Source organism: Chelonia mydas, chromosome 6 (assembly GCF_015237465.2).
Source record: "Chelonia mydas isolate rCheMyd1 chromosome 6, rCheMyd1.pri.v2, whole genome shotgun sequence".
In the NCBI taxonomy this organism is placed as follows: domain Eukaryota; kingdom Metazoa; phylum Chordata; order Testudines; family Cheloniidae; genus Chelonia; species Chelonia mydas.
Genome location: NC_051246.2, coordinates 112686536 through 112698785, shown reverse-complemented (window position 1 = coordinate 112698785; position 12250 = coordinate 112686536). Strand labels below are relative to the sequence as shown.

The 12250-nt window shown below is 43.6% G+C and overlaps 1 protein-coding gene across 1 annotated transcript in view; it reads right to left on the bottom strand.

Moving 5' to 3' along the window:
* The window catches only part of EXOC3L4 (exocyst complex component 3 like 4), a 31825-nt gene extending 21483 nt beyond the window's left edge, over window positions 1-10342 (bottom strand). Inside the window, exons 1-4 of the mRNA XM_043548889.1 lie at window positions 9822-10342; window positions 6450-7101; window positions 3070-3187; window positions 447-569 (exon numbers count right to left, since the gene is read on the bottom strand). Coding sequence (XP_043404824.1) covers window positions 447-569; window positions 3070-3187; window positions 6450-7101; window positions 9822-10158 — 1230 coding nt within the window. The 5' untranslated portion in view covers window positions 10159-10342. The remainder of the gene's footprint in view (window positions 1-446; window positions 570-3069; window positions 3188-6449; window positions 7102-9821) is intronic.
* Window positions 10343-12250: the final 1908 nt, after the last annotated feature.

Sequence of the window (12250 nt, the reverse complement as noted above, 5' to 3'; positions counted from 1 at the left end):
AAAGTCATGAAAATGAATCCCAAACCCTCCTGGCTTTATTATCCTACAGCCCCTGAAGCTAGTAGGAGCTTTTGTTTTTTCATACTGTTTAAATTGGAGTGGCTGTCACTCTGCCAGCAGCATTTCAGAGGTTGCAGCAGCCCTGGAACAAAGTAGCTCTTTCAATGGAGAGGCTTTTCTAACAAACCATTTAAAAAAAAAATTCTAATCAAAGAGATTTAAAGACTTTAAAATCAGTTGCCCATTATGTCTGTGACACAACTGACAGCAGGTTTAATTTGCAGCTAAGAGGCGAGTGGTAGAACTAAAAGGTGTAATAAACGGCATTTTTTCCCTTCCTAATGTATTCTGTGAGTGTGTGACTAACTTAAATGCTCACAGGAGGCAGCACCTACATACCAGAATGGAATATTTAATAATGTACTCTATACAAGCTCATCAAATACCATTTGAATATCCAAGGACAGCGACGAGTCGTACTCGGTTTGCGAGGTTTCTGGCTGATTTTCCTCCCACTTTTTTGTGGTCTCCAGCTTCAGAATGTTATCCAAATAGCGCTTTATTTTCTCCTAAATGTTAAAGGGGAGCGAGGGGAGAGGGATGGAAAACTACAGATCAGCATTAATAAAACAAACAGAGGTAAATAAACAGACACTGTGTAGTGCACATCCTGGGAAACCATCATGCAAGAGGAGCTTGGAAAGGTTCACGTATTGCTCTACAGCAGACGTTCCTGGGGCTAGACCTTGCCACCGTTGCTCATGGGGGTGAGTGCTCACTCCCAGAATGGGTGCTTTTGGCTGCTTTATGAGGCTCATGCTTACCAGTGTGAGTAAGGGAGGTACAATCTCTCCCTCCTGCTGACTTTTATGTGGGGGCAGCAATTGAGACCCGGAATATTCACTACAAAGCAAATTTTTCTTATCATCCTACAAATCACAGGCACCTAGCTGGTGTGCCGCGTTTAGTTATTAGTCACCTGTATAAAACTGACATGTGCAAAAAAAAAAAAATCATATGTTCAAACCCTTTACCATCTTTATAGAACCCCAATGGAAATCAGGAGACCGTTACCGTTCAAGGATCATATTCGGCACTCAGTTACACTCAATCTGAAATCACTCCACTAATTAGAAAGAAGATACAGATTTTCTGCAGTGAAGGTAATTAATCACTGGAACGGTTTACTTGGGGCTGTGGTAGATTCTCCATCACTTAGTCTATGGATCAAGACTGGATGTCTTTGTACAAGATATACTCAACTGCAAGTTATAGGCTTGATGTGGGATCAACTTGGTGAAATTCTATGGCCTGTATTATGCAAGAAGTCAGACTAGATGATCTAACAGTCCCTTCTGGCATTAAAATTTGAGTTACTCTGGTCTGACACTGGGAGGACTGGACCAAATTCTGCTTCCTGAATATTAAATCTGTCCTCCTGCTGTTGGTGAAACAAAACAGTCCGTAGGAGAAAGGGTTGGAAATGCTGATTTTAATCATAAAAAGCCACATCCTGATGCCCTGACTCGTCCTGAATAATGCCTTGTTCCGTAAGCAGTCCCACTGAAGTCAGTCGGGCCCACTGATCAATTAAGATCCTGTTGAGTGGAAAGACATCAGAATCTGGTCCCCAAATGCTAGTTTCAAAAGCATTTCACATTCTGACATGCTGGGGAGCCCTACACACCAAGTGAGCCAAGATACCTGACTGAGCAAAATAGGCGCAACTGTCTCAAGAATTTCCACTTTAGGGCTAGCCTACGCTAGACAGGCTTTGCAGTTACACTGATATAGCTATACCAGCAGGGCCCCCTAGTCGTGGAGATACAGCTTACACTGGCATAAGGTGATCTTTTGCTGGTCCACTTACACCACCTCCCCAAATGACACAAACTATACTGGAAAAAGGACCCTTTGGCTGGCATAGTTGCATTTACACAAGAAAGGAAGGTGCTGGCATAGCTATATTGGTTAAGGGTGTGGATTTTTTACACCCCTGACCAACACAGGTATGCCAGCAAAACTTTGTCGCATAGACCTGGTAGAGTTGATCAGTCTGTAATGAAGCTTGTCACTGCGATAAGTTCAAAGCACAAGTGGAATTTTAAAAAACATAAATAAGCAACCTCCACTGATCATATTTTTGAAATATCTCATTTAAATGAATCTATTATATTTTCTAGGGGGTTTCTCTTAAACTTGGCTAGGTATGGTTGTGAATTGTCCCTGTGTCTGTATAATGTATGACTTCACTGGAGTTACTCTGCGTTCACATCAGTGTAATAGATCGGAATCAAGCAGTACATTTAGACAGCTCACTTCCATTTCCTCTTTCTGTTCATTTAAGGCCAGGTTCTGCCTGGTGCTGAGTGCCCCATATCAATAGGAGTCAAGGATGCTCAGCTTATTGCAGCATCAAACCCTGTAAGAGAAGTGCTGCCTAGAAGCTCTCGCTCCCTGAGACCTGGCAATGCAGATCTGACAAAGCCTGCAAAGGAGAGACTGATGATGGATTGTAAAGGTCAAAAACGTTATTTGCCGTTCATTAATTTATCTCATGGAGAAAAGGGAGATTTATGTAGGAAGTGATTCATGGAGGCAGCTGCTTAGCACCTCAAGGTGCAGAACTTAGCTGCCCACCACTGGGCCCTGGATAGGAGTCCAGTGGCGATGGTGGGCCCGGACTCTCCTACCAACTTCAAAAAAAGGGACATCAATAGGAGCCTTTACTTTGGTGAAGAATCCAGCTGGGGAAGGCCCTGAAGCCCATGCAGGTGCTGAAAGACTTCCGTGTGATCAGACTTTTTTCTGGTATACCCCGAAAGGGCTGGACTGAGACGTGTGACCCAGCCGGAGGGCTGAGCCTCAAAAGAAGGGACAGCCCTACAAGAGACAGCTATAACTGACAAGGGGGCACATCAGGGAAGGAGACAACCTGCTGTACTCCCCCCTGACCACTAGGCAGCCCTGGTGGTGAGTGTTCCCCTGTGGAGACATCTGAATATTTTATGTAGGAGGCTGGAATTATTTGCTCCTGTATAAGCCAGACAACAGGGCCCAAAGTCTTACCTCTAGAGAATCCACGTAGTCCTTTTTCAGTTTATCCCAAGTTTCTGATGGTAACAACTGAGGGAGATTCACAGTCTTTACCTCCGCTTGGAGATCAGGGTGTCCCAGGAGAGTTTTGCTACAAAATTCAAATGAACACATTAGGTTGCCTTGGAGAGTAAGTACATGGAATATTCATGTTGCATGAGCTACATAATTATCATCTTGTATGAAATTTACTTAAAGCTTAAACTATGTGGCGTGCTTTCAAGCTTTAACAAGGAAATCAGTCCTCGCTTTGAAATTGTAATTCCTCAAACTCGTAGTGATTCTGAAGGCTAGGTTTCAGCCTAGCTTAGAAAGCATGAAACCCCCGGTGTTGCTTGGACATGAAAAGTTATTTTTTTAAAATAAACAAAACCCATGAAACTGATTCATTTAACAATGAGTTGTTGGGATTTTTCTAGAGCTTGTTCCAGTAACATTGGTTTGGTTTTTTTGTTTGTTTTCTTTGGCGTTAGCTGGTCACGCTATGTCTCTATTTCCTTGTGAAGATAACAATGAAAGATCACTGCTCAGGTCATCTGGGTGATATTCTGAAGGGCAGTGTCTGGAAATCATGCAAAGGTACAAACAAGTTTGGACTTGAGAAACATTTCCTTGCATAGGGAAGAAGTGGGTGGACTCTGAACTAGAGGCTGACTTTAAAGGGCATTGAATTGATAAACTACTTTTCCTTTACGACTCATTTCTCCCATGAGTTACCATGCAATACATGGCAGCTGATTAGTGGGAAGGTAAAGTACCACTTTGGGGTAGAAACAGATGTGTTGCTTACTCAATAGCAAAAAAATCCATGATTAGGTGCCATTATGATTCAATATTGTACAATATTCAAATGTGCTATCCACCAACCCATCCATACTCTGCACAAGCAAAATCAGTTTACAACTCTGTCTTCTAAATATGGGATGAGAAGGAAGAGAAAATGTTTGTCACCTCCTTGAATGTGGAACATGAATTACTAACTGTTCGCTAGAGCTATATCTGGAAGACAGCTGCAATGACAGCATCTCGTAAGGGGCCTTATCTTGTACTCAAAACTCCCATAAATTGCAATTAGGTCTGAGTACGGAGTGCAAGATCAGATTTAAGTTGAATGAAAACTGCACTGAATCAAGTCTGGATTCTGACAGGCTAATGCAGAGAGAGCTTATTAGGAAAGAGTTGGTAGTATTGCCCTGTCATCTGGCCAAATTTGTGGGTTGGGAATGTATAAGATGTCATTAGCTGTACAAATAGTGTGTACTCCAGCATGCTGCATGAATGTGTCATTCATTTAAAAGTACATCCAAGTTAGACAGCACCTTTCTGTCTGAATTTTTTTTAGCCACTGCTGTTGCAAGTAAAGACTCAGATGACTGTATATGAAAGAGAAATGTATTTTGCTTTTTGATTTTTAGTTTGTTTGCTTTAGTTTATTTTGACAGGATGTTTGGCATAATCAGCTTCAATCTCCCTTCTGTGTAATCAGATTCCTCTGTTTATGTGGGTTTTACACACAGTAACGAGAGGGGAAATATTTCTTAAAATAAGAAAAATGCAATTGTAAACTCACAAAAACTGGCAAGGGGACTCAGGCAGATGTAGTATCTGAAAGTACTCGAAACTTATGGCTAGATTTCAAGTTGATGACGTCAGTTTAAGTAAACAACTTCATATAAAATGAAATTTAAATCACCGTTTTCAAACAGGGAAGCATAAAGCTAAGCTCCTCAATCAATAGTTAAGCACTTATATATATGTGGCCCAATCTATTCACCTCTTTTGCAACTGCTTTTGTGTTTACTTCTGTGTCATTGGAATGTGCTGGTTGGCCTGCCCTCTCCTTACTCAGGTTCCCCCTTAAGACCCACCCTCATCTGCAGTGATGCCTCTGTGAAATTAGCCAGCCACTAACGGGTAGGTAGAGAATCCATATAAACCAGCATATCATAAACAAGTCCAGCTGACTTGTATATTGTATCCTTTTCCCTCCACCCCTCATGTATTTCTATTGTCTTTGTAGGGCTTATCTACATGGAGCAGCAATGCGCACTAGAAAGGTGTGACTTCTAAAGTGCGCCAATGTCTTGTGCACCAGCTAGACATGTGGACCCTGCTGGGACTCACTAAAAGTTCCCTCCTGTGTGTTAACATTGAAACAGAACTTTTTAGTGTGCACCAGTGAGGTCCACGTGGGCCAGTTTGTCGCACAACATGTTGGTGCGTTGTAGACATCGCTCCCCTGTAGTGCACATTGCTGCACCATGTGAACAAACCCTTAGACTCAGTAAGCTGCTAGTCCCAGCCCCAATGTCATCTTACGTATCTGTACTCTGTATACCACCAAGCACATCTGGGTTACTACTGTACTGTAAATAATTTTTAGAGGTGCTGAGACCCCACACCTCTAAAGTTATTTATTTGAGCCAATTCCTCTTTTCCTTTGGGCTAATGCCATCTAGTGGCGTCCCACATAGCCATGCTCAGGGGGTGGCCATCAGGTAGGATGACCATATTTCCCAAAGGGAAAACAGGACACCGCGTGGGGCTAGCCTGAGCCCTCCCTCCCGCCATGTGGGGCTGGCCAGAGCTGATCACCTGAGCTCCCTTCCCCGGTGGGGTTGGTGTCGCTGCTTCCCCGAGCCCTGCCTGCCCCCCGCCCAAACCCTTCCTCTCCTCCTGCCCACGGTTGGTGTCACCACTCGCCTCCACCCCCGCATGTTCCTCTGTACCCCACTTTTCGACAAAAGTGGGCATTTGTCCTGCTTGCTCTTGCTAACTGATCAAGTTGGCAAGAGCAAATGGGACAAATGCCCCTTTTGCCAAAAAGGTCGGGACGGCTGGGACAGGGCTTAAAAAAGGGACTGTCCCGGCCAAACGGGGATGTATGGTCACCCTATCAACAGGGACAGGTGGCTGTGTGGATTCTTTCCAACCTGCATCACAACTTAAACAGGTGCAGCTCCTCCACGCTCCATGCACTACGGCTGGAAAGATCTGCTAATAGAGGCTGTGCTTCGCAAAATGTTTCCATGGGGGGGAACTGAGCTTTCTTAGAGCTGAAATATAACATTGGCAAGTGGAACTTATGGGTATCGTGAGCACTGCAAGTCAGTGACTAAGAGAAACAAGGCAATCTAAATGTACAGTGGATGCATGTGGTAAGCATTTTACGCACAAGCCTTTGCCTCTATCCTTGATCAGATTGGTACCTGCCATTATAGTTCAAGTGGTTGCATCTGTCTTATTCACATGGCAACCCAAGAATAACTAAGTGTCTTGAAGTGCCTTGTAGATATTCAGAGCTAAATTACTATTTGGAGGGGAGAGAGTTGGCATGGGGAATAGTAACTTACCTATAGTATGTGTTAACAACCCAATCAAGTAATGCGTAAAGTTCACTGAATTCCAAGGGTCTCTGCAAGAGACGCTGCAGGTGTGAAGAAATGGCACTGTGAAAGGACTCCACGTATCTTCCACAGACTTTATAGTCATCTGGGTAACACTTTTGTACTGACTGCTTGATTTTCAATAAATCTTCACTAACATATTTTCTGAGGAACCCTAAATGGATAGCGAGCCAAGAATCGTTGTCCTCTTTCAATGAAATAGGCACATTACAGACTCTTTTTTCAGCACTCCCTCTGACAGCTTCCTTCCACACGTCTCGCCATTTTCTGGGTCTGCCAACGCCGTCCGATTCTGAAGAGCCAGGAATCTGTACATCAGCATGAGCTTCTTCTTCCTTGGAGATTAAGGTCACCATAGAAGTCAACAAACGTTCATCTATATCGGACTGATCAAGTGTTTCCTCCACAATGGATTTGATTGAGTTAGCAACAGAGTTACAAAGCAAATCCACATCCTTGGCTTTCCGGGCATATTCTGTAGGATTGTCTTCATATTTCTTGGCCTCTTTTTCAGTTATAATTTCATTCTCCAAACACCTGATGCTTGCAAATGTCTCCAAAAGTTGCTTTTTCTGAATAAGTTCATTTATTTCCATGACTGCAGAGAGAACATGGGTTGGGGAGAGAGCAGATTATGAGTTTACTTTTAGATATTTAATGTGCCTATTACAACAGTAAAGACCACAGGAGAGAGCAGTGTCTGAGTCACGACTGCGGGGCTGCTTTGTCTCTCTACTGCATCCTGCTTGAAGAGTGGCATTCCAGCTGCATGTATGTGACAGGTCACCTTTAATCTCCTAAACTCCTGTTTGACATAGAGGAGAAATACCGTTCAGATGAAATCACTGAAATATCAGAGCCATGTCTCTCAGGGTATGTCTACACTGCAATGAAAGACCCACAGCTGGCCCAGATCAGCTGGCTCAGGCTCGCGGGGCTGCGGGGCTACGAAATTGCAGTGTAGATGCTTAGGCTGGAGTCTAAACCTGAGTCTGGCGGCACAAGCCTATCTCTGCTTAAATATATTTCAGGCTGGAGATCTTATTTGTGGTGATATTTCTGGTTTGTACTCTGTATTTTAAAGCAAATATGCATCATATGGCATTGTTCCTATAGTGGCCACTGTAAACCGGTCTGGCTGCACAGATTTCAGACTGAACATAAGACTGCTGCATCAAGTCATCCGAGGAGGCAAGATCTACTGGAGAGAGCCCTGGATTGAGAGCTGGGATTAGATCCCTTTCTCCCAGCTCTCCGACTGCTATGCTTGTGACTTGGGGCAAATTGTAACTTTTTTCTGGGCAAGTGTTCTCCTATCTATGTTTATACAATGCCTCGTACAATGGAGCCCTGATCTCAGTTGAGGCCCCTATGTGCTATTGTAATAGAAATAATAATATTTGCATGAGTCTACTAAAAAGATCTCAAAGAATGGCTCTGACTCATCCCCACTGTAACTTCCTTGAAGCCAAAGGAGTCCCACCATGGCTGGCCTGACCCAGTCATTTTACAGACCTGCACATAACTACTAGGTACTGACTATTCGCTGTAACCCTGGTTTCCAAGTAGTGTATGCTGTTACCCAGTCTGGGAGGGATGGGGGAAATCCATGTACCTTTCATTCTCAGTCTCCAGTCACTTTAGGAGTGGGTGCCTTCTTTTACACTCCCACTCAGCTGAGTTATCAACTGTGCAGATTTTGAAAAACGATGATAAAAGTGCCTTGAAAATACAGTTCTAAGGGACCACTAACAGCCAGCATTGTACCACGCCATGCCATAGGAGTGAGGGTAGTTTGCTAGTAATAATTTGAACCAAAATTTTGTTGGGTGATGCACCATTTGGACTATGATAATCGTGGAACACTAGAGTCCAAAAAGGGGCTGATCCCAATTAAATTTTCCATTTCCCACTGTCGCAGCAAGAACTACAGCTCATTAGTCTTATTTCACTTGCTAACCAGACATAGAGAGTGTACAAAACTGCCTTTCTGGATCCAGCAGTGGTGTGACAGCAGAGATCCTTGCTGCTGTGTGAGAGACTCCTACCCTGGAGCACCTTCCAGCTCCCAGAGGTCACTGGGAATTTGAGCCCACTAAACAGGAGCTCTGGGTGTGTTAATGTGGCTAAGGGAGTTCAGTCTAGTCAGTTTATCAAAGAGAAAGTTTGAAGCAATTTGGTCACTGTAAGTACCTAGGCAGGAAAGAGAGATCTGATACTAAATGGCTCATTAATCTAGCAGCCAAAGGCCCAACACGTTGAATGGCTGGGAAAACTGAAGGTCGACAAATTCAAACTGGCAATAAAACCCACTTTTTTAAAACAATGAGGGTGATTAACCACTGGAACAGCTTACCACTGAGTGTGGGAGATTCTCCATCACTTGTAATCTTTAAATCAAGATTGGGTGTCTTTCTAAAGGAGATGCTCTAATTCAGACACAAGTAATTGAACTCAGTGCAGGGATTACTGGTGAAATACGACACAAGTTTATGCAGGAGGGGAGCTTAGATTATCATAATGGTACCTTCTGGGCATGATCTGTGAATCTAGGCCATGAGGTATGCAAAGCTGACAAGATGGGCTTAGATCCATTTTACAAAGCTCACGTTGTAACAAGGTGAAGCAGTTTAAGCATCTTCACCGGAACAGATGTCACAGCTGGGACAGAGCCCTTCTAACCAGTCCATATAGTGGCATCAACAATGGCCTCTGGGTCTTGCCTAGATTAGAAATGTGGGTCGAGGTTAGGTCAGAGTGTATTAATTCATCTCAACCTTTTTCCTAAGCGGAAACACTGTGATGCTTTTCCCTTGGCTAAGCAGTTAGAAGTGTTGCTTAGTCAGATTGAAAGGCGGTGCTATGGGTCCACTCTAGGAAAGAGATATGATTAGGTAAAGGTCAGTTACTATAGACCCATTTTTCTAGTGTAGACATGGCCCATGTGAGTGCACATCCTTATGACCTGGCCTGAAAAAAAAAGTGAAGCAGCATTACTGTAATAAATAGCAAATTAAAGGGATGTATCAAGACAAGTGTCCCTTTTGAGGATCCTTCAATGCTAATAAAGTAACATCTGAGGGAGCCACAGAACATCCCATTCATGGGGTCTCCCTTGGTATCTGGGAGACCTGTACTCTGTGCTCAACCTTTAAAGACTCCAAGAAGACTTTGCAAGGGATCAGACTATTCTCTACCCAGGCAAGTCCATTTCATTCAATGCTCTATTGTGCGCGGGGACTTGCAGAGTCTACTTTGATTGAATGTTATTAGAATCCTAGCAAGTGTTTTTACAGTGGGTTATATTTCACCTCTTACCTGAGAGAGGTTCTCGTTGAATGTACTCTGTTCCCGTATTCTCCCCACTCTTGTCCACACTGGTGTCGGTCATATTTTTAGCACTGCTGCCCTCTTTTTTTTTTAAGCCTTTCAGTGTAAAACCTTTGTTTCTTCTCAGGGTGCCAGAGTCTTCACTTGCTTTGTCATTGGCCTGACTTGGTTTACTTCTCTTGAAGCTTAAGATTCTATTGAGAGCACTTTCGGGGCTCTTTGCCTCCTGCTTGTCCAAGGGTGAGCTATTGAGTTCAGAAACAGAATCAGTTCCTTCATCCTCAATGCTTTTTACTGGGCATGCTGGTTCTGCTGGAGATGCCATTTTTTCACTGGGCTCAGGTATCTCCTTATTTTCATCTTTGTCTTTGGCTGGACTTCGTTTACTTCTCCTGAAGCTTAAGATTCTATTGAGAGCACTTTCGGGGCTCTTTGCCTCCTGCTTGTTCAAGGGCGAGCTATTCAGTTCGGAAACAGAATCAGTTCCTTCATCCTCAATGCTTTTTACTGGGGTTGCTGGTTCTGCTGGAGATGCCATTTTCTCATTGAGCTGAGGTTCGCCTTATTTTCATCTATCTCATCTTATTTTCATCTATCTTTGCAATAACTGGTTTTTGGAAGGAGGAGGAGTAACTAGTTAAACAAAAAAAAACAGACAAGAGCAGAATTAAGCAGTAAGACTTATATGGGATCTATGTAATGCTGGGATATTGCTGTGTCTCTTGAGTCACCCTTAGGCAGCAACTCTCTGTGTCCCCCACTTTGTGGAATTGACAGAGGAGGCAAGTCTATAATAGCCTTTGTTGCACCCCAGCATAACCACAGTTGTGAGGCACCTCACTACCACCTGCCCTGCGCATGAAGCAGTCTTGTCTATGCCTGCTGTGGATCAGGTCCTTGAAAACAAGAGCCCTTGGCAGCATGAACATGGCCTTTCAGGCCTCCACAGACTGCTCCCTCTCTGTACAAGTAGAGATAGGTACACACCGACCTCCAAATACTCTGAGCGTTCCCTGCATGAATAGCCCCTTGTCCACTAAACTCTCACAGAATTTAGAGTGAGGCCTGCTGCTCCCAAAGGAACAGGACACACGAGCTTGTACGAGACAACTCTGGACCAGGTCTTTGTTTACCACCACAGCACACAGATGTATTTATAGTGAAAACAAGAATAAGTTTATTATCAGAGACTAAAAAGAAAAGGAGTACTTGTGGCACCTTAGAGACTAACAAATTTATTTGAGCATAAGCTTTCGTTGCATCCGATGAAGTGAGCTGTAGCTCACGAAAGCTTATGCTCAAATAAATTTGTTACTCTAAGGTGCCACAAGTACTCCTTTTCTTTTTGCGAATACAGACTAACACGGCTGCTACTCTGAAACCTATCAGAGACTAGAGATTCAAGTGATAGTGAGTAAGAATATGAAGACAAATGGTGACACATAAAAACAAAATCATAACAGGCTTTCTAGATAATAACCTTAACGGCCAAGTTACCCTCCTGTCTAAAGAAGCGTATCTCACCCAAAGTTCTCTCCAGAGTTTTCAACCAAGCCTGGCTGAGACTCCTGTTTCACAAAGCAAGAGCACTTCACCCTGATGGCAGCCCTTATACTCCCGCAGTGAAAGGGGCCTTTGTTTCCTCTCATCCCCAATATACCTAAGCAAACTTTTGCTATGCACCTCCAGATAAAGCTCTCTTCTTCCCCGTTGTGCTTCATTTCCTGTTAGATTATATCTAAGGTTCTTTCTTACAATCCTTCATTTGCATTCAGTTCAGACTGGTGATAGGGGACCCACTGTGAATGAAACAATACTCAGTTTACATGTAAATGGATAGGCAACTCCTGTCTGACAGACAACCTGTTTGTCACTTTTCCTGTTGACTAATACCTTGATACAGACTTTAAAAACATATTTTCTGCATATACGCACAACTCCTTACAGAGTATCTGTACATACCCATGTCACAAAGATATTGATGGCCCGTGTGACACCAGCTTTCATTTAAGACTTCACATGACATTCTTGGTGAACCAGAATGTACAGACGAGAATCAGGTGATTCCTGTAACCTTTCTGCACCCCTTGCCACTTGGCATTAAGAGGTTCTTGGGTCCCATACCCCTACCTTCAGAGCCTGGCTCTTTAGCACAAGTTGTGCACATGCATGCTCTTAGGTCTAGAGGGCCCCAGTTCAATTCCTGAGAGCAGCCCTCTTGCGTACTTTCAGGTATGCTATGCACTCTCAGTACCTAAACTGGTACCATTGGTTTCCCCCTCCAGCTGAGTTTAAAGCAATTTAGGGCAGATCTATGCATTAGCCAGATCTGCGCATTCACAGCCTATAACCCAGACATGTTAGCTTTGAGCTTGGTTGCTGCTGCCTTGTTTATGCACAGAGATCTGCAGACATTC